The 21809-nt window shown below is 38.3% G+C and overlaps 1 protein-coding gene across 6 annotated transcripts; it reads right to left on the reverse strand.

Moving 5' to 3' along the window:
* Positions 1 to 120: 120 nt before the first annotated feature.
* LOC114500945 (glycine N-phenylacetyltransferase-like) lies at positions 121 to 21514 on the reverse strand. 6 transcript variants are annotated; one of them, XM_036029488.1, is made up of 6 exons: positions 20857 to 21514; positions 15494 to 15589; positions 10955 to 11062; positions 3326 to 3452; positions 2302 to 2473; positions 121 to 618 (listed from the first exon to the last, which is right to left on the reverse strand). In XM_036029488.1, the coding sequence occupies exons 2-6, from the start codon at positions 15569 to 15571 to the stop codon at positions 216 to 218; spliced, it is 888 nt and encodes a 295-aa protein (XP_035885381.1). In that variant the 5' UTR covers positions 15572 to 15589; positions 20857 to 21514; the 3' UTR covers positions 121 to 215. The 6 variants fall into 6 exon arrangements, with proteins under 6 accessions (XP_035885381.1, XP_028373488.1, XP_035885379.1 ...); XM_028517687.2 differs by lacking the exon at positions 20857 to 21514 and adding an exon at positions 17329 to 17433 and having other exon boundaries at positions 15494 to 15583; XM_036029486.1 differs by lacking the exon at positions 20857 to 21514 and adding an exon at positions 15912 to 15962 and having other exon boundaries at positions 15494 to 15583.
* Positions 21515 to 21809: the final 295 nt, after the last annotated feature.

The raw sequence follows: 21809 nt of genomic DNA on the forward strand, positions 1-21809 counted from the left end.
TTGGCACGTGCCAGATCTGCTGGACCCAAAGGGAAATCCGTTAGTGATTTGTGAACAGGGGCAGTGTCAGTAATGTTGACAATACAAACTACTTCCCAAGAGCCCAAATAAAATGAACTATTTTAATGAAGGTCATCATTTTTTTTCCTTTTACACTTATGTTCCTCTAATTATATGACCAGCCCACCCAACACTGTCTTATGTTCACGGCTGCTTCACAGAGGCACACATTTCCACTGGTTCCAGTCACAAGGCATGGGGATGCAGGGCATATTTTTACTGGTTTTCTGTATGGTATGGTTGGCTCTGTCTGTATGGAAATATATGGGAAAGCCAAGTTTTTCCAGAGCCTGAAAATAGGCAAACATGATATGTTGCACGAGACCCTGGCCTCGGTACTCAGGTACGGTGGCTCCCATCCGCATCTCTCCTGTCTGGTCCATGACACCCCAGCACACAGGGTTCCTATCAGGCCCCAGCAGACATAAGGCGGGGAAGCTCTGGATACACCGTTCAATGAACCTCTGACTCTTCTCATTGCCACCAAAATGCCAGAACTTATTCACCAGGGCAGCATGGGTTACACTGAGGGATGAGAAGCTAAACATGTCTTCATTGCTGTTGGAAACAAGGGAGAAGAAAAGCCCATTATATCACACACACTTTGGAGTACTATATTTGTTCTCCCTTAAATTGCCTTTAGATAATTCAAAAAAGAACACAGGTAAAGGTATAGGTTCTGCAACCAGAAGGCCTGGATGCATAATCTGACTAGCTGTGCAATCCTGAGCAGGCAGTGTAATGTCTCTCTGCCTCCATTTTTTCTTTATAGAACAGGAATATTAATAGCATCCTCATCAAAAGGCAGATTATGAATATTACATGAGGTATTGTGTAAGTATAGGACTTGTGCCCCACAAACAATAAGAATTACATAAAAATTAAATATTGTTCTTTTGGACATTGCTATGATGTTCCACTTAAGATGGGGGTATTGCTATCACCCCTGTTTTACAGATAAGAAATACAGGTAAACAGAAAATAAGCAAGAGTCCCAAAGTACCTGCTAGCAAGCTTTAAACCAGAGCCAATAATCATGAACTCTTAGAATGTTAGTGAGAGGGGACCCTTGACCACTGTGGGGAAGTTCAAGTCCAGAAAGGGGCAGTGACATGGAGTGCAGGTGGCACCCCAGGTATAGAACACTGAAGTCTGAAGGTGTTTGCTATGGTGTAAACAGCCTTCAGTAAGTGTCCTGGAAAGATCCCACAATGCAGAGCTGGAAATGCAGACTCAATCTCCAGTTAAGGTTTGAACTTCCACGTGATATAGCTGAACAAGCTATTTCCTCATCTTGCCCTGTTTTATGTCAAGAATAGTTGGACAATATCTCCTACTTTGTGTATCTCATGGGAAAAACAAGAAAACCCAATGAGATTATTATACACTTGGACATGTCTTTCAGGTGTAATATGTGAATAAAACTTTTCTATACTTATTAACACACAGAAGGGGAGCCATGGAATTGGACATCTCCAAATCAAATTTTCACCATTACTGCTCTGTTATATTCAGTGTTGGACTGGAAATCAGAATTTGTTTAAAATCTCATGACTGGAAATCTTCTGCACTAAGAATTCATCATGACTATTAAGCATCTAGCATGTGTTGTGTTCTGGCTACTGAGGATCTATCAATGAACAACATAAACAGGGCACTTGCTCTTATAAAGTTTGAAATATCATAGAAGAGGATCAAGCAACAAGCAGGTAGGTAAATGCCTCAAAGAACGTGATTTCAAATCTTGATAAGTGCAGTAAAGTAAATAAAAATTGGGTTATGTCTTGAAAAATTATGTGAGAGGGTGTTTTTTGACACAGTGCTCTTAGAAGTACTCTCCAAGGAAATGACATTTGAAAGTACAGATGTCAAAACAAAAAAAAGACAAATATGTGAAGATTACAGGGAAGGGCATTTTAGGTAGACAAGGAGCAAATTCAATGGCCCAAAGGCATGCATGAGTCTATGAGATCAAGTTGCAGAAAGAACAGAGCTGCTGATTTGAGTAAGCAAGACGGACAAGATAATGAAGTCTGAAAGGTGATAAATGCCAGTCTTGCAGGACCTGGAAAGTGCAGCTGAGAAACAGCAATGGCTTTTCAGTGGGTGACTGACATGATCCATGTTACATATTACAGTAAAAGAATCACTCTGGAAATGGATTGCTGGGAGGCCAATGTGAATGTAGGGATGGAAGTATTTAAAGATGTGAATGGTGAGAGCATCTTTTTTCAAACTCACAGAGTTTTGAGTTTTCCATATTTAAGAGGTAAATTGTTTGTCTGTGGCAGGGAAGGGAGCAGTCTTCTTGCCATCTTGGATTCCAAATAGAGGATGCATTGTACTGGCTTGACCTGGACCCGATTAATAACTGCAAGATTTTGTATTGCTTCATTCAGGCTGAACTGTGTACCTAGAGAGGGGTAAAGTATGGGGAGAAGTTAGATGCTACAAGAAGCTTCCCAATGGAAGTTTGCAGGATTTAAAGTCAGGCAATGTTGTTTCCGGTGTTACCCATGACCACATGACCTTGCCGTGTCACTGCCTGAGCATGTTCCTCTTATGTGAAACAGAGACACTACTACTAGAAATCTTGACTATATCACTGTGAAATCAAAGAAGTGATTATTAACCAATAGTAACCAAACTTGCATGGGCCTCTACAATATGTCCAAGTAATGGGTTAATATCATTTTGATCCTTATATTGACCCTATATTTTATGTAATCTATTATCTTTATTTTTTTTATATACGAACTGAATAATGGTTAAGTTACATCACTTGCTCAGGATCACAATGCAAGTAACTGGCAGAGTAAGGATGCAACCCTAGGAAGTCTGATTCTGGAGGGCATGCTCATAACCATGGCAATGGTCCCAGTGACCAGGGAGGTGCTTTAGGGCATAAGGAGCTGTCATTCTTATTCTGAATGCCACAGACCTGAAGGCCACAGGGGGAGCTCTTCTCTTACACTTAATCACCTTAAGAGATCCTGAATACAATTGCAAAATGTATTCTCAAATAACAAGAAATTACATGACTCACATTTCTTCATATTAATTCCATAGATTGGAATGTTTGAATTCTACTCTACTGCAGAAAGAGGTATTGGCAGTTGCTACAAGGAATGAACATCAAGGTGAGTGTCTGGGTTTTAACATAAGGAAGTAAAGGTAATAGGGGAGTGTGCTTGGAATGAAAAGTGACCTGGCAGGTATACACATTAGCAGTCTCAGCTGCTGACACATCACAGATGTTACTTACTTTGGATCTGTAAATGTTGTTTCCAGTTGATGACATCTGACCTGCCAAGGAATTCTTGACAGTTTTGGGGGTTCTTAGAATAGATTTGGTAGGTGTTAGTGTAGTGATCAAAGTCATCTCTCATCTCCTGTTTGGTTGAATAATGTGGGATAAATCAAATTGATTAGACCAAGTGATTGGAATGCTTGAGTTAAGGAATTTCAGTATACTTTAATCTTTTGCAAACTTAAATATTGATATTTTTTCTTAATGTACTATCTCAATCCCTGAATAATTTACACTATGAGACCACATCATAGATTTATCAATGATGCAATTTGTAATTAAGAAAAACTTGCTAAACTAGGTATTCATATGTTGCATTACAATTTTGAATCAACCAAAATTATACTATTTTGCTATAATTCTGAAATCCTCAAGAGAAAGAGAGTATTATTATTAAAGGCAAACTACCTTCTATTGAAAGAGTAAATCTTACTCTATTTTAAAGAGTTTCAGAACAAATGAATAATGAACATGACAATATTGAAATCAACAAGGTACCTTGTATTAGAATTTTCACATATATATGATAATGCTATACAAGATAAAGATATCTAATCTCTTTCAGATGTAAACCACAATGCACTATTATTTTAAAAGTAATTTGCATTTCTAACAAAACTGAAACTCAAAATTTCTTCAATGTATCTTCTCAAAGTTAATGTATCAGATGGGGTTATTGGAGAATGAAGGAAGGAGTTAGAGAAAAACAACCCAATGAGGGTAGAGTAGCTGAAAAGTGTCACACAGAAATGCACTAATACTCAGCATTAATACCATTGGCAATCATAGCTTTTAAGATCAATTTAAAAAGAAAAAAATTTGCTCCCAATCCCAGCCACTAGACCACACCTAAAACAAAAGCAAACTAAGTTCCAACTAGAACAGGAACAGAACCACAGAAATAGAGATCACATGGAGGGTTAGCAACAGGGGAGTGGGAGGAGGATAGAAGGGGAAAAGGTACAGAGAATAAGTAACATAAATGGTAGAAAATAGACAGGGGGAGTGCAAGAATAGTATGGGAAATGTAAAAGCTAAAGAACTTATGACACATGGACGTGAACTAAAGTGGGAGAATGTGAGTGGTAGAGGGTGTACAGGGTGGAGGGGAGTGAAGGGGGGAAAATGGGACAACTGTAATAGCATAATCAATAAAATACATTTAAAATTTTATTTTTAGATTTTAATATTTAATTTATTTTTAATAAATATTTTATTTTTAATTTTACTTATTTATTTTTAGAGAGAGGGGAAGGGAGGGAGAAAGAGAGGGAGAGAAATATGAATGTGTGGTTGCCTTTCATGTGGCTTGCACTGGGGACCTGGCCTGCAACCCAGGCATGTGCGCTGATTGGGAATCCAACCATGACCGTTTGGTTTGTAGGCCAGTGCTCAATCCACTGAGCCACACCAGCCAGGGCCAATATTTAATTTAAATATCTTTGATTGGCTTGTGTTTAGTTTGGTATTTTTTAAACTTTATTTTATTGTTTACACTATTTCAGATGTTTCCATTTTTCCTTCTTTGTTTACTTCCATCTAGCTCTTGTCAACCCCCTTCCCTCAGGCCATCACCACATTGTTGTCTGTTGGTAAGGTATATATGTTCTTTGATCAATCCCTTCACCTTCTTTCATCCAGTCCCACCCTCCTCCACCCATTCCCTACCCCTCCTCCTCTGCCACACAGCTGTCAGTCTGTTCCATGTATTCATTGTCTCTGTCAGTATTTTCTTAAACAGCATTATAAATTTAAATTGTATTTCTAAATATTTTATGTTAAAATGATATATGGCTACATATTCCTATGCATAATTTTTTGCTTTATATTTTCTAATATGCTTATAGCATATTTGTATTTGAAATGTAGACGCTACATAGTGTTTTTTTATTTTTTATATATTTTTTAAAGATTTTATTTATTTATTTTTAGAGGGGAAGGGAGGGAGAAAGAGAAGCAGAGAAACATCAATGTATGGTTGCCTCTCTCATGCCCCCTGCTGGGGGCCTGGCCCAAAACGCTTTGGTTAGCAGGTTGGCACTCAATCTACCGAGCCACACCAGCTAGGGCCATTTTTTATTTTTTAATTTTATTTTAAATTAAGGTTTACATTCAATATTATTTTGTATTAGTTTCAGGTGTACAGCATAGTGGTTAGACAATCACATACTTTGCAAAGTGGCACCCTGGTATTTTTAGTACCCTCCTGGGACCATACACAGTTACTACAATATTACTGAATGCATTCCCTATGCTGTACTTTACATCCTTGAGACTGTTTTGTGACTACCGATCTGTACTTCTCAATCCCTTTATCTTTTTCACCTGGTGCCCCAGCTACTCTCCCCCTGGCAACCATCAATCTTTTCTGTATCTGTATTTTTTGTTCAACTATTTTGCCCTTTCAATTCCATACTATTTTTTGTTCAACTGTTTTTCTCTTTCAATCCCATACAATGGCAAGATTTCATTCTTTTTTATGGCAGAGCAACATTCACTGCACACATGTATGACCCCTTTGGTTATATACTCAAAAGTGAAGTCACTAGATGATAAAGAAGTTCTATTTTTAATTTTGGGGGGGGGGGGAAATTCCATACTGTTTTCCATAGTGGCTTTACCAGTCCGCATTCTGACTTAAGATTTGCTTTGCTCCACAACCTGGCCAACACAAGGTGTTTGTTGATTTATTGATGATAATGATTCTGACAGCTGAAGGTGACATCTCATTTTTTTCTTTATTTTTATTATTGACACTATTAAAATGCCTCCATTTCCTCTCTTCTTTCCACCTTCTCCATCCAGCCTGCACCCCACTTCCCTCTGGCCATCACCACACCATTATCTGTGTCTATGGGTTATGCATACATGTTCTTTGGCTAATCCCTTAACTTTCTTTCATCCAGTCTTCCCCCTCCCCCACAGCTGTCAGTCAGTTCCACGTAACCATGTTCAATTTTAGTTTTAGCTTGCATTTCTCTGATGATTAGTGAAGTTGAGCAACTTTTCATATGTTTATTGTTCATCTGTGTGTCCTCTTTGGAGAAGTATGTATTCAGGTTCTGTCCCCATTTTTAAATTGGGTTATTTTGGTGTTATGAGTTCCTTATGTAACACATTTTGGTTATTAACCCTTTATCAGATGTATGATTGGCAAATATCTTCTCTCATTCAATAGATTTTCTTCTCATATTGTTGATGGTTTTCTTCACTGTCCTACAGGCATTATTCCTCTAAACCCACTGTATGCAAAAACTTTTTAGTTTGAGTTAGTCCTATTTGTATATTTTTCTCTCTTCTTTTTTATGCCCCAAAAGATATAGGAGCAAAAATAATGCTAAATGTCAGAGATTTTACTGCCTATGTTTTCTCCTATGACTTTTATCATTTTGAGTCTTACATTAAAGTTTTTAATACTTTTTAAATTTATTCTTGTATATGCTGTAAGAAAGTGGTCTACATGTTCTTGCCTCCTTTGTCACATATTAATTAACTATAGAGGAATTGGTTTGTTTCTGAGCTGTCTATTCTTTTCCATGTTCTGTATCTATCTTTATGCCAACACCATGCTTTTTGAATATTATAGTCTGGTAGTATAGTTTGATATTGGATACCATGCTACATCAACTCTATTTTTCTTTCTCAAGATAGCTGTGACTATTTGGGGGTATTTTGTGGTTCCATATCCATTTTTGAAATATTTGTTCTAGTTTTGGTAATTTATAAAAAATTGCATCAATTGGTAACACTGCTTTGTTAAACAACACCTGTACAACAACATACAAGACAAGGTGGGAGTTGTGAATACCAGTAAGCCTGCTGGAGAAGAGAACCCACCAACAGGTACAACAAGAGAGCCCGCACAAATGGAATAAAGGGCACTCCTAGAGCATCAAGACAAGGAGAACAAGGAGACCATAACACGGAGTCCCACAGAACTCCTACCACAGAAGTTCATCCTGCAAAGACACCTGGCAAAGCAGAGCATCAAGAATTTCAGAAACAAACAGTCACCTAAAATGGGGAGACAAAGAAAGAACCAAAAATCAAAAGGAATGGAAGACTTCCCAGTAAAAGAGCTAAATGAAATGTAGGCAAGCAAACTATCAGATATAGAATTCAAAAGAATGGTTATAGGGATGCTCAAGGAACTCACAGACAACTACAAGGAACTGGGCAGGAAACATAGCAGTATGAAAAAGGAAATAGAAATTATAAACAAGAATCATGAAGAAATGAAGAATACAATTTCTGAAATAAAAAACACATTGGAAGGAATTACAAGCAGGTTGGATGAAGCAGAGGACTGAATTAGCAAACTGGAAGACAAGGTAGAAAGAAATAGCCTGGTAGAGCATCTACACAAAAAAACAACTAAAAAAATATGAAGATAGCATAAGGGAGCTGCAAGACAACATGAAATACAACAACATCTGAATCATAGGAACACCAGAGGGAGAAGAAAAGGAGCAAGGGATAGAAAACCAGTTGGAAAAAATAATGACAGAAAACTTCCCAAACCTGGAGAGAGGAAAAGCCACACAAGTTCAGGAAGCACAGAGGGTCCCAATCAAGATGAACCCAAAGAGGCCCACCCCAAGACATATCATAATTAAAATATCAAGTTTTGAAGACAAAGAGAATCTTAAAAGCAGCAAGAAAGAATCAGAAAGTAACATATAAGGGAACTCTGATAAGGTTTGCAGCTGATTTCTCAACAGAAGCACTACAAGTCAGAAGGGAATGGCAAGGAATATTCCAAGTAATGAAAAGCAAAGGCCTGCAACCAAGACTACTCTACCCAGCAAGACTCTTAATTAAAATGGAAAGTGAAATAAGGAGCTTCCTGGACAAAAGAAGGCTGAAAGAGTACACCTCCACCAAAACAGCACTGCAAGATTTGCTAAAGGGACTGCTTTAAGAACAGGAAGAAGGAAGAAAAAGGTATATATATAGAGAGAGAGGAATACAGGTATTAAGGGGGGAAATGAATAAGCACTAATCAATAATAATCTTAAATGTAAATGGATTAAATGCTCCAATCAAAAGACATAGGGTAGCTGAGTGAATAAGAAAACATGACCCACACATATGCTGCTTACAAGAGACCCACCTCAGAAAAAAAGACCTACCCAGACTGAAAGTGAAGGGTTGGAAAAAATATTCCAAGCAAATGGACAGGAAAAAAAAAGCTGGTGCAGCAATACTTATATCAGACAAAATAGACTTCAAAACAAAAGCCATAAAAAGAGACACAGAAGGGCACTTCATAATACCCGAAGGAAGAATTTATCAAGAAAACATAAACATTGTAAACATATATGCACACAACATAGGAGAACCAAAATATATAAGAAAATCTTGGAGGACTTCAAGAAAGATATGGACACCAACACACTTATACTAGGGGATTTTAACACCCCACTGTCAAAAAAGGATAGATCTCCCAAAACCTTCCAACAAGCATATTGCAGCATTGAGCAATGCCCTAGATCAAATATAGTTAACTGATATAAACTTTAATCCCAAAAAGGAAAGTACACATTCTTATCAAATGCACATTGAACATTTTCAAAGACAGACCACATGATAAGACAGAAAATAAGCCTGAACAAATTGAAGAAAGTTGAAATTATATCAAGCATTTTCTTGGACCACAAAGACCTGAAACTAGAAACCAACCTCAAGGAAAAAACTCAAAAACACTCAAATTCATGGAGATTGAATAGCATGTTATTAAACAATGAATGGGTTAAGAGTGAGATCAAGGAAGAAATCAAAGAGTTTCTGGATATCAAAGTGTATTACAAGTCTACAGTAATCAGAACAGTCTGGGACTGGCATAAGAACAGACACATAATCAGTGGAACAGAATAGAGAGCCCAGAAATAAGCCCATGTTTGTATGGTCAATTAATATTTGATGATTGGGGCAGAAGCATAAAATGGAGTTTTATGCTTCTTCAACAAATGGTGTTGGGAGATCTGGACAGCTACATGCAAAAAATGAAACTCGACCACCAACTTACACCATATACAAAAATAAACTCAAGATAGATAAAAGACTTAAATATAAATGAGGACACCATAAAGGTCCTAGAGAAGAACACAGGGAGAAAAATCTCATATATCCTATGCAGCAATATTTTCACAAATATGTCCCCTAGATCAAGGGACACAAAATAAAGAATAAACAAATGGGACTTCATCAAAATAAAAAGCTGCTGCATGGCTAAAGAAAATGTCAGCTAAATGAAAAGGAAACCAACTGTATGGGAAAAAATGTATTTGCAAATGGTACCTCAGAAAAGAGATTGGTCTCCAAAATATATGGAGAGAACTCACACGAGTCCACTCGAGGAAGACAAGCAACCCATTTAAAAAATGGGCAAAGGACCTGAACAGACACTTCTCCAAGGAGGACATACAGAAGGCCCAGAGACATATGAAAGGATGCTCAGCATCACTAGCCATGAGAGAGGTGCAAATTAAAACCACAATGAGACATCACTTCACCCCAGACAGAATGCCCATCATAACCAAATCAACAAACAAGTGCTGGCGAGGTTGTGGAGAAAAGGGAACCCTAGTACATTATTGATGGGAATGCATTGGTGATGCAGCCACTGTGAAAAGCAGTTTGGAATTTCCTCAGAAAACTAAAAATGGAACTGCCTTTTGACCCAGCAATTCCACTGCTGGGATTATACCCTAAGAATCCTGAAACACCAATTCAAAAGAACCTATGCACCCCAATATTCATAACAGCACAATTTACATTAGCCAAGTGTTGGAAGCAAGCTAAGTGCCCATTAGTAAATGAGTGGATCAGAAAACTTTGGTAGATTTACACAATGGAATACTATGCAGCTAAAAGAAAGAAGGAGCTCCTACCTTTACACCTTCCTTTCCAATTTGGATGCCTTTTACTTCTTTTTGTCTGTTTTCTGTGGCTAGGATTTCCAGTGCTATGTTGAGCAACAGTAGAGAAACTGGACATTTCTATCTTGTTACTGATTTTGAGGAAAACTCTTTCAGTTTCCCCTATTTAGTATGATGTTAGCTGTGGGTGTATCATATATGAGTTTGAAGTTTTTTTAAAAGTCTGGTCCTAAAAACATATTCCCAAACACAGGCATTGCAATTCATTCTTTATGTTTCCCTAACATTCTTCATATTTAACTACATATTTTTAGGTGTTATTGTCTCTGCTTAGAATGCACCCTCTGTTCTTGTCAACCTGTCAAAAACCTATTTATCTTCAAAATCCAGGTTAGGTGAAATGTTTACCAGGAAGGTTCTCTGATCCTCTCTCTGCATGTCCTGACATCTATAATTTTAATCATCATCTGCTCAGTGCTGTTTCTGTAGCTTGTAAGTTCTTATATGTTATTGTACATTTTCACACCATGTTGTAATTTATTTGCTTATCTATCTTTTCCTCCAGGCTGTGAGCTCCTTGTGGACAAGGACTTATTCACCATTACTGGCATACATTTCTGTGTCCCATGGCTCTACATTGCCAGGTGCAGGGTAGGCATATAGAGCAGATAGAAGTGTATGAATTCTACATCTGGCACCTTACCTCCTCCTGAGGACGGACCACCACTGTATTAAAATCAGGCCACTTGTCCACCAGAGCTTTTAGGTTGAATGAGTTTCCCTTGATCATGTGAAAGACAGTCCCATAAACCTGCAACATCACCACAAAGCGAGAAGGTCAGCTTATCAGGGAGAGGTGGCAAAGTGCTCTGTTTGATCAGGACAAGGATTATTTCTTTGAAATCACAGTAAGTAGCTTGTAGGACATCTACTCAACAGTTTTCAGGTACTACTTTATTATTTTAATGGAAATAAATTTTGGTGACAAACCATGAAAATACTATGTGAATATAGTTAAATATCCAGATAAATAAAATAAATTAACTAAAAATCATCCAATATTACATTCTAGAATTTATTGACATATCATTCCATTTTATTCCACTTATTTACATAGTCACACATAAGTTTTAAATAACATCTCTAAATTACCTATATATACATATATATTTTGTTTAACAACCACCCCATCCACATACCCATACACAAATACACACACTATACAATGGGCATATTTTTTGTCAATAAACACAAATCTACAAAACCATTTTTAATTACTGCATAATATCCATTATATGGAAGAATTCTAATTTAATTTTTCTATCTCCCATTGCTGGTCATTTCATTTTTTTTGTAATTTTTTTGTTTAATAGTTATTCTTCAAGGAACATTTATTTTGCAAAAGTCTTTGCAAATATGCCTATTATTACAGATTTTTTAAGGGAAATGTCTGCTGGGACAAAGGTCAACTGCTGTTTAATGATTTTTCTTACATGTATCTCCAAATAACTCTCCTGAAAGGTTCAATAACCTCCTTCCCACTTAATGAGTAATGACAAAGCATAATGTTTGGCGACCAAAGTCTAAGAACATTACCCATTGGGGATCTGTTTAGACCTTTGAACAGGCATCTATTGAATCTGTCGACAGGCAATGTTCATCAAGAAGAACATTGAAGAGGCTAAGAAAGAGCCTCTAAGCTAGAGGAGGCACTGTGGTTGCTGGGACAGGTTAAACAGCAGTCCATACTAGGGACAAACTCAGGCCCTCAGTGCAGCTGAAACATGATGCCGTTGCACATGGTATGGAAAGATGCTAAAGATCAGGACCAATAGAATAGTGAACAATTCAATAACCAAAGACCATACCTCTCCTTGTGCTTTCCTACCCTTGTCATGAAATGTTTATTTCAGGCTCAGGAGAAAGAAGAGAAGGCAATCTTTGACTTTACTAAGTTTCTATAAAGTGATTTAATTTCTGCCATCAGTAAGGGCTCCATGTAAATATTACGTGCAGTTTCAGGAAAAATACAGAGGTTAAATTTTTTAAATATTTGAGTTTTCCTGGCTGGCGTAGCTCAGTGGATTGAGCACAGGCTGCGAACCAAGGTGTCGCAGGTTCAATTCCCAGTCAGGGCACGTGCCTGGGTTGCAGGCCATGACCCCCAGCAACTGCACATTGATGTTTGTTTCTCTCTCTCTCTCTCTCTTTCCCTCCCTTCCCTCTCTAAAAATAAATAAATACAATCTTTAAAAAATAAAATAAAGTGTGTTGTATAATTCTAAACATCTGGGTACTTTCCAGATACTTTTATGGTTTTTAAAATTTTAAGTTGAATTCCATATTGTTCAAAGATATACATGAAATGATTTTAATTCTTTTAAAATTAATTATTAAAAATATAGGAACTCCAGCCAAGATGAAGGCATAGGTAGATACCCTTTGCCTCCACACACAACCAAAAGAAGGACAACAAATTTAAAAACAAAAATAACCACAACTGTCAGAATTTGAAGTGTATGGAAGTCTGACAACCAAGGAATTAAAGAAGAAACATTTATCCAAACCAGTAGGAAGGGCGGAGATGAGCAGCTGGGATGGAGAGGACTTGAGGAAAGACAGCAGCTGGTGGACCGGGTGGTCCCACATTTGTGTGAGGATAAACCAGGAGGAACAACTGGGGAGAGAGACAGACCACACAACCCAGAATTCCAGCATGGGGAAATAAAGCCTCAAAATCTCTGACTGAAAAAACCTGAGGAGGTTGAGGCTGCAGGAGAAACTCCAAGCCTCACAGGTAAGATCATTGGAGAGACCCACAGGGTCCTAGAAGGTACACAAACCCACTCACCTGGGAATCAGCACCAGAAGGGCCCAATTTGCTTGTGGGTAATGGAGGAAGTGACTGAAAGCCAGCGGAGAGTTGAGCAAGCAGCATTGTTCCCTCTCAGACCCCTCCCCCACATACAGCTACAAGGCATACACCTGGGTTACCCCTCCCTGATGAATACCTAAGGCTCCACCCCTTCCTATGTAACAGGTGTGCTGAGACCCCCCCCCCAAAAAAAGGGCCCAAATGAAAGAACAGATCAAAGCTCTAGAAAAAAATACAACTAAGTGATGAAGAGATAGCCAACCTGTCAGATGCAGAGTTCAAAACACAGATAACCAGGATGCTCACAGAAATGGTTGAATATGGTCACAAAATAGAGGAAAAAAATGAAGGCTATGAAAAATGAAATAAAGGAAAATGTACAGTGAACCAACAAGAGTTATGGGAAGGAAACTGGGACCCAAATTAATGGTTTGGAGCAGAAGGACAAAATAAACATTTAACCAGAACAGAATGAAGAAACAAGAATTCAAAAAAAAAATGGGAAGAGGCTCCAAAACAACTTTAAAAGTTTCAACATCCGAATCATACGGGTGCCAGAAGGAGAAGAGGAAGAGCAAGAAATTGAAAACTTACTTGAACACATAATGAAGGAGAACTTCCCTAACTTGGCAAAAGAAATAGACTTCCAGCAAGTCCAGGAAGCTCAGAGAGTCCCAAAGAAGTTGGACCCAAGGAAGCATACACCAAGGCACATCATAGTTACATTACCCAAGATTAAAAAGGAGAGAATTTTAAAAGCATCAAGAAAAAAGGAGACAGTTATCTACAAAGGAGTTCCCATAAGACTATTGGCTGATTTCTCAAAAGAAACCTCACAGGAAAGAAGGGGCTGGAAAGAAGTATTTGAAGTCATGAAAGGCAAGGACCTACATCCAAGATTACTTTATCCAGCAAAGCTATCATTTAGAATGGAAGAGCAGATAAAGTGCTTCCCAGATAAGGTCAAGTTAAAGGAGTTCATCATCACCAAGCCCTTATTATATGAAATATTAGAGGGACTTATCTGAGGAAAAGAAGAAGATCAAAACTATGAATATTAAAATGACAACAAACTCACAATTATCAACAACCGAACATAAAAAAACAAAGCCTAAAATGAACTAGCAAACAACTAGAACATTAACAGAGTCACAGAAATGGAGATCATATGGAGGGTTATCAGTGGGGAGTGGATGGGGGAGAATGGTGGAAAAGGTACAGGGAATAAGAAGCATAAATGGTAGGTACAAAATAGACAGGGTGGAGTTAAGAATAGTATAGGGAATGGAGAAGCCAAAGAACTTATATGTGTGACCCATGGACATGAACTAAGGTAGGGGAATGATGGTGGGAGGGGGTACAGGGCAGAGGGGAATAACACAGAGAAAAGAATGGGACAACTGTGATAGCATAGTCAACAAAATATATTTTAAAAAATATGGTCTTCCCTGGTAAGTATTCAATGTGCATTTAACTATAATATGTATTTGCCTATTGTTGGTTTATGGTATTGTTCAGCTCTTCTATATACTTACAGGTTTTATGGCTATTCTGTAAATTACTGAGAGAAAAGTGGGGAAGGCTCCAATTATATCTGGGGCTTTACCTATTTCCTCTTTCAGTCTCATCAGTTTCTACCTCATGTTCTTTGAACCTCAGTTGTTAAGTGTATATATTTTAGCATTTTTGGTCTTTTGGTGAATTAATAATTTGACCAAAATACAATGGCAATTTTTTCTTGGTAATATTCAAATCCCTTTGAAATATATATTATTGCAAAAAAAAAAACCCCATAAAACAGAAGCCAAAAAAGCCCTCATACTGTAGAATGTCACTGATCCATTTCTAAAGCTAAATTTCCATCTTCCCCCAAATTAAACATAATCTATTCAAGTGTGACAAAATAGAAACTGACTTTTTATTAATTTCCAAAAAACTATAATGGTTAGCCTTTCATCAGTCACTTGATTGCTTAGAAATAATAATTTAAACATTAATGTGTTAGTTTCAATAACTTTGCCATTGTGGAAAAACTCTTATTGTTATTTGACACAATTCTAGAAGGGCACAAGGCAATGAATGGTTTTGGGTCATCACACAGTAAAGATCATAGTGGGCTCAAAACAGCATTGTCACACACTACTGGTGTGATCTTGGTCAAGTCATGTAACTGACCCTCCAGATCCCGTTACATTAGGTGGATGTAATATAACTGCCTTGCAGCAAGATGGTACAAAGTAAATAAGATGCAAGATGGGTGAGTGTCTGGCACACAACAGGTGCTCAGTGAATGCTAATTATCTTCTGACTTTTTTCATAAGGCAGTTGCTAGTCCTTTTTTTCCCCCTAAGAAGGCTTCACCCTCACCTTTAAGGACTCAGGGAGGAAATTCCTCAAGGATTTCTCTAGCATCTGCAGCATTTGTGGGCCTTGTAACTGGAACATCTTGGCAGGTACCTTAGCCTAAAGAGGGAACAAGAAACATCAAGAAATTGAAAGTGCTGAGAGACATACAATGACACCAAATGGACCCAGTAGGCAGTTGTAGCTAGTGACCTGGCCTTTATCCCAGCTGTTCCACTGGTGTCTCATTCACTCAACTCCTTACTTACTCCAAGGAAGGGTAAGTCTGGCAGACTTACCAGAATTCCAATAAATAAAGATTCATTGAGATTAACAAATATATTCTGTAGCATGAATGAGCATTCTTTGAGATTAAGTTTCCATTGATGACAAGCCTGACTTTGACAATTAGAAGCTATGTGACACTGGGCAAGTTACTTACTCCTCTGTGCCTTGATTTTTTCATTGATAAATGACAATGACTACAGTTTCTGTCACATAGAGCAGTTGAACACTTAGATAAATCAATACATGTAAGGTTCTCAGAACATGTCCAGGACATAGTAAACACTCTATTAATGATTATCTTAATGATTATCATTTTTGTTGTCATTGGTAGAAGCAGTAGTTAACCTACAGTGTCATCCAAAAAGGTCCATCGAGTAACACTTCTGCACAAGAATTTGTGGTAAGGATTAAATGGGGGATAATTCATATAATTTGGCACCTGGTAAATGAGATAATAAGTTTTAAAAATTTAGCAGAGTACCTGGAATGGAGTAGCCCTCAGTACCTGTCAGCCACTTTTTATTATTTCTGTCATTGTAACTTAAACAAAGGATATCTTTTCTTGTTTCTGGTTGATGATGATTACGAATAACGCTGCTGTGAACAATTTGTGTACTACCACTAGAACATATGCTTTTATTCCTTGCAGGTAAATGCACAGAAGTGTAGTTTCATGGTTATAGAGTAAGTCAATGTTGAACTTCATAAAAAACCTGCCAAACGGTTTTCATAAAGTGGCTGCACTTGTTTATATTTCCACAGCAGTGTTGGCGCATTCTGTGTGCTCCACATCCTCTCCAACACTTCTCCAGAAAAGTCTCCAGTGCAATCATATTCAGAACCATCAACATAGTAGTTAAAACCCTCAACAATACTCTTCAAATCAGTAAAGCAAAAATATTTGTAGAGCTAATTCTTTTTATATTCTATTTTTTAATTTTAATCATTGTTCAAGTACAGTTTTCTTCCTTTTACTCCCAATCCAGCCCAGCCACCCAACCCTCCCCACTTCCCTCCCATTTCCACCCTCCCCCTAGTTTTTGTCCATGTGTCCTTTAAATTTGTTCCTGGAAACCCTTCCCATTCTCCCCTGAAATTCCCTCTTCTCTCCCCTCTGGTCACTGTCAGCCTGTCCTCTATTTCAGTGTCTTTGGTTGTATTTTGCTTGTTTCTTGTAGAGCTAATTCTCAAAGCAGGCCAAAACACTGATGTCAAAGTGTATTTCAGTAGATGTAATTCTCTGGTGGGTGGACAGCATTGAATTTGACCCAAGTCCTGTTATCCTGGACAACGTGAATGTTAAAGAAATTCATCCACCGACTTTGTGTTCCTGAAATGGTTCAATGTAGAGAACCAGCCTTCCCCCATGTGACTTAAGACACATGAATGTTCTCCTTTTTTACCTCTAAAAAAGCCAGATGCTGATGTTCTAGTTGCCAATTTTTGTATTGTAAATGATTGGCTAAACTATGAATCTCCACTGATATTTCAGAACAAACTATGTGCTAACCAAATTCAAGTTAATTTCTCTCTGTCCCCTGGGCTGGGTCAGAATGTAACCACCTTCTTACCTCTACCAACAAGAGGCTGAACCCAGGGTAAACATTCTCTGAGTTGTGTCCATGCTGCCTCTCTTTGATTCCACTCTTCTTCCCCCACCCCTGAATTCCCTAGGGCCCAGTTTACTCTTCCCTTATAAATGGTTAGCTTGACAGTTTAACCCCACCATTCCACCAGAACAAAATTCTGCTGTGTTAGCAAAGTGTTAGTGCACTCTGCCAATCTTTAAGCTTCTCTCCTCTACACCGGACTGAACTTTGACACACACTAAACCAGAGCCAATGCTGGCAGCAGGAAGGCCATCTTTAGCAGAAAGACAATCTTTGTACCTTGCTTACTCCTCTTTACAAAAGGTGGGATTACAGACTGATGCAACCACTATGGAAAACAGTATGGAATTTTCTAAGAAAACTAAAAATGGATCTGCCTTTTGACCCCGCAATTCCACTGCTAGGATTATATCCTAAGAACCCTGAGACACTAATCCAAAAGAACCTATGCACCTCAATGTTCATAACAGCACAATTTACAATAGCCAAGTGTTGGAAGCAATCTAGGTGCCCATCAGTAAATGAGTGGATCAAAAAGCTATGGTACATTTACACAATGGAATTCTATGCAGCAGAAAGAAAGAAGGAGCTCCTACCCTTTGCAACAGCATGTATGGAGCTGGAAAGCATTATGCTAAGCGAAACAAGTCAGGCAGTGAAAGACAAATACCATATGATCTGACCTTTAACAGGAACCTAAACAACAAAAAAAACAAAGAAGAAAAATATAACCAAAGGCACTGAAATAGAGAACTGGCTGACAGTGACCAGAGGGGAGAGGGGAGGGAATTTCAGGGGAAAGGGGGAAAGGTTTACAGGAACAAGTATAAAGGACACATGGACAAAAACTAGGGTGGGGTGAAAATGGGAAGGAGGTGGGGAGGACTAGGGGGTGGGCTTGGATGGGAGTAAAAGACAGAAAACTGTACTTTAACAACAACTAAAATAAAAATAAACAAATAAAATAGAAAACAAACAAATAAACAAATGAACACACAAAACAAGAATACTCATTTCTACCTGACCTTTCAGGGGGCTCTCCCTGAGGGTTTCCCTGTTGAAATAGTCCCCCTCTGCCTACTATAACAACCCTTTTCCCATGTCTTGCAATAATCTGTTCAAATAAATTGCCTCCTAATCTAAGTCTAGAGTTGATTTTTATTTAGCAATGATTTGTACAGCTTCATTATAAGTAAATGAACTTTGTGACTCTCTTGGAAATCTAAGTAGCAATCTATTCATTTATCCATTTGCTCAATAAATATTGACTGAGAACTTTTAATTTGGATTTATTGGGGTTACATTGGGCAATAATATACAGGTTTCAAGGCCACAATTCTGCAATACGTCATCTGCACATTGCATTGTGCAATCACCATCTAAAGTTTAGTCTCCTTCTGTCTCTTTTTGCCCCCAGTAACCCTCCACCACCTGTCCCCCATGGCCTCTCCCCTCTGATAATCACTATACTGTTGATTTTGAACTTAACTGTGGTTGCTTTGTAAGGTGCCACCTAAGCTCAGCTGCACTACATTTCCTGGGATTCCCTTCCCTGCATATTTCCAGTTCTTGACCTCTCCCACTTTAAATTCATTTTTCTTTCCCAGTTACCACCTCTCCTGTGTAGTTCAATCTTCTGCTTCAGATGGGAATAACAGCCCTATGGAAGCTAGCTTAACTAGCACACAGAAGTGCAGAGGGCTGAATCTGGTAACTAATCTACCACTGATTCTCTCTCTGGATGCTGACTGATACACTTAACTCCAATCAATCATCTGAGTGACAGGGAGCTTAGAATAAAGTAGAATAGATAGATTTCTTGTGACCTAAAAACTCATAATCTAATAAAGGAAATTAAAAATGCACATAACTTAAAAATGCCCCATAGAGAGAACCAAATTACCTCCTACCTGTGCCCTAGATTTAATAACATTTTGAAGCACCATGTTTATGGGGGACACTTTGATGTGGTCTAAAATGTAAATCATTGTTCATTTCATTTTTATTAATAAATGATATTTAAGACTGATTCACTTCCTGCAGCCCCAATACTCACATTCTCTTGAGCCTTATTTCTTCCTTAAACCTAAGGGTCTGATACATACAGTATATACTACTACATAATATAAAGAGCACTTGTATATTTTCAATCACTGTATCAATTTTGGATTCTCAAAATTATTGGGTCATAACATGGCAACTAAAAATGATGGACCAAGGAAAATCAAGTGTTTGGCTTAAAGTCAATGAGATCTCACGAGAGGGAGGTATTACCTTTAAGGGAAGCTCATATTAGGGTTCTTGCATGAGGCTGCACTAGAACTGGCCATTTAGGAAGGATGGTGTTAGCTGCCATACTCCTGGGAAGCACTGGCTAACTCCTTCTGTTTAGAACTATGCAGCAAGTGTTCTTGTGAGACTCAGGGTGTGTTAGTCCTGAATTTGCAAACCCCTGTTAATAGCAGGAGGAAGTCACTTATGTCTAAGTTCATTTACCCACCTACTCTCCTGACTGTTCTTTTCAAGTTCACCTTTCTTCTGTTTTTGGTGTCCTTGACCTTTTGTGAAGTAACATTAACTTATGGGAAAATACTGGACAAGCTTTTTCTCTTTGTAAGGATAATTTACATCAATAATCTTTCATTATTTAACTACTCTAAAACCCATTCACATGAAAGTTATGATGTATATGGTGCCGTATGACAGAGCTGTAATGAAAAAGGTAGACAAATGATAGTTCACCTGAGATTTTTAAAATTACATTCCTTTTGTATGCTTTTAATTAACAATTAATCTCATTTGTATTGTACTAGAATCTAGCTTGTCCTTTTGAAATTCTAAGTAGGGAACTTCATTTTCCTAGTCATTATTTATCCAGAGAAAACTATCTGACTACCTTAAATGTTACTAAGGATTAACTAGGATAACATTTGCATAGTATGTTTACAAACTGTGCCATATGAATGTCACTTGGACCAGCATATTCCATTCTGGACAGGCACATTCTGTTCCAGAGGCTGTTACAGTTTCTGTTGCCTACCTCCAATGGTGACCTTACAAAATTTTTTACATTTATTTAACAATTCAGACAAAAGCCTGACTTAAGCCAGTCAAGAATTTCTCACAGAACTAGGGTACTGCCCTATACACAGTAGGTTCCTTTTTTAAAAAATTAAATTTAATTTTTTTATTGTTTGACTACAGTTGTCTGCATTTCACCCCACCACTCCCCCCACCCCAACCATTTCCACCTCCCTCCCCTGATCCCACCCTGCCTTGGTTTTGTCCTTGTGTCCTTTATAGTTGTCCCTGAACATCCTGATGCAGGTTTTTCAATTGGAAGAGCTTCCTTTTCACTGATCAAATTCTCAACACAAATGAGGTGAGAAATTCTTATTCACATGCAACAGTAGCATTCTGAGTCATTTCACTTCAGTGGGGAAGCAAAAGATGAGGGGTCCCAGAGAAATGATTCACTTTTGTTCTCACCTGCAAAGCTGTGCTCTTTCAGTCTCTGCAGAGAGTCCCAGGAAAACACAATAGGCAGCAGATTATTCCAGAAGATGAAATATATCGTCTAATTCTAGTCATCTTAAAGAGTGTGCTTTGATCTGTTTTCTCCCCAAACTGTTGAGCTGAGGTTCTTTTCAGGACACGAGTGAGACGGAGAACCTCCCCCTGGGTCCTAAGTTCAAGTGGCTTTGTCACCAGGTGGTGCCACCTCTCTATTGACCTTCAACTTCCATTAACTTTCCTGTATTCTCCGTAACATATTCTAGGACACAAGCAGGTTGAACTCATCAAAAGAAGACAGAAATTCCGAGAATACCTAGGCCTACTGCCAGGAACCAGATAAGAAACCCAAGGACCACGACTACAAACCCGAGTTGCATAGGGAATATCCGAGATAATATCTGAAATCCCTTTCCAAGAGACCTTCTGATGAACTTTCTATCACTACCATACTAAAAAAAGTAACAGTAGACCTGGGCTTAGGCAATGCACAACGCTAAGGCCAGCATTGTCCAGAGCTGATGAGGCCCACAGAAGCCTTGGAACACAAGTCAGATTAATTAGCAATTTCCAAGAGCTTTGGGAGGCACTAAGTTTTTCATCATATTCTGATGATGTGATCGTAACATAAAAAACATACTGTTCCCAGACTGATGTGTGAGGGGCACACCCCTACTCACAACAACTCCTCTGGGTTACTGTGGTGCCCAATCCAGAGGGCATCTGGACCCCACCAGCCTTTCAGCACACTGTTGTGCTACAGGCAAGCATAACACAGTGCTTCAGCCTTACTATGCGGAGACACTAGAGTCAGCCTGGCTGTTAATCTGAGCATGAAGGGAAAAAATGAAGGAAGAAAAATGAGAAAAAGCAAGAGAGGACAAGAAAAAGGTAAGTACCCAGTTAAGAAAAAGCTGAAGTAGTTTATT

Source organism: Phyllostomus discolor, chromosome 6 (genome assembly GCF_004126475.2).
Source record: "Phyllostomus discolor isolate MPI-MPIP mPhyDis1 chromosome 6, mPhyDis1.pri.v3, whole genome shotgun sequence".
NCBI lineage: Eukaryota > Metazoa > Chordata > Mammalia > Chiroptera > Phyllostomidae > Phyllostomus > Phyllostomus discolor.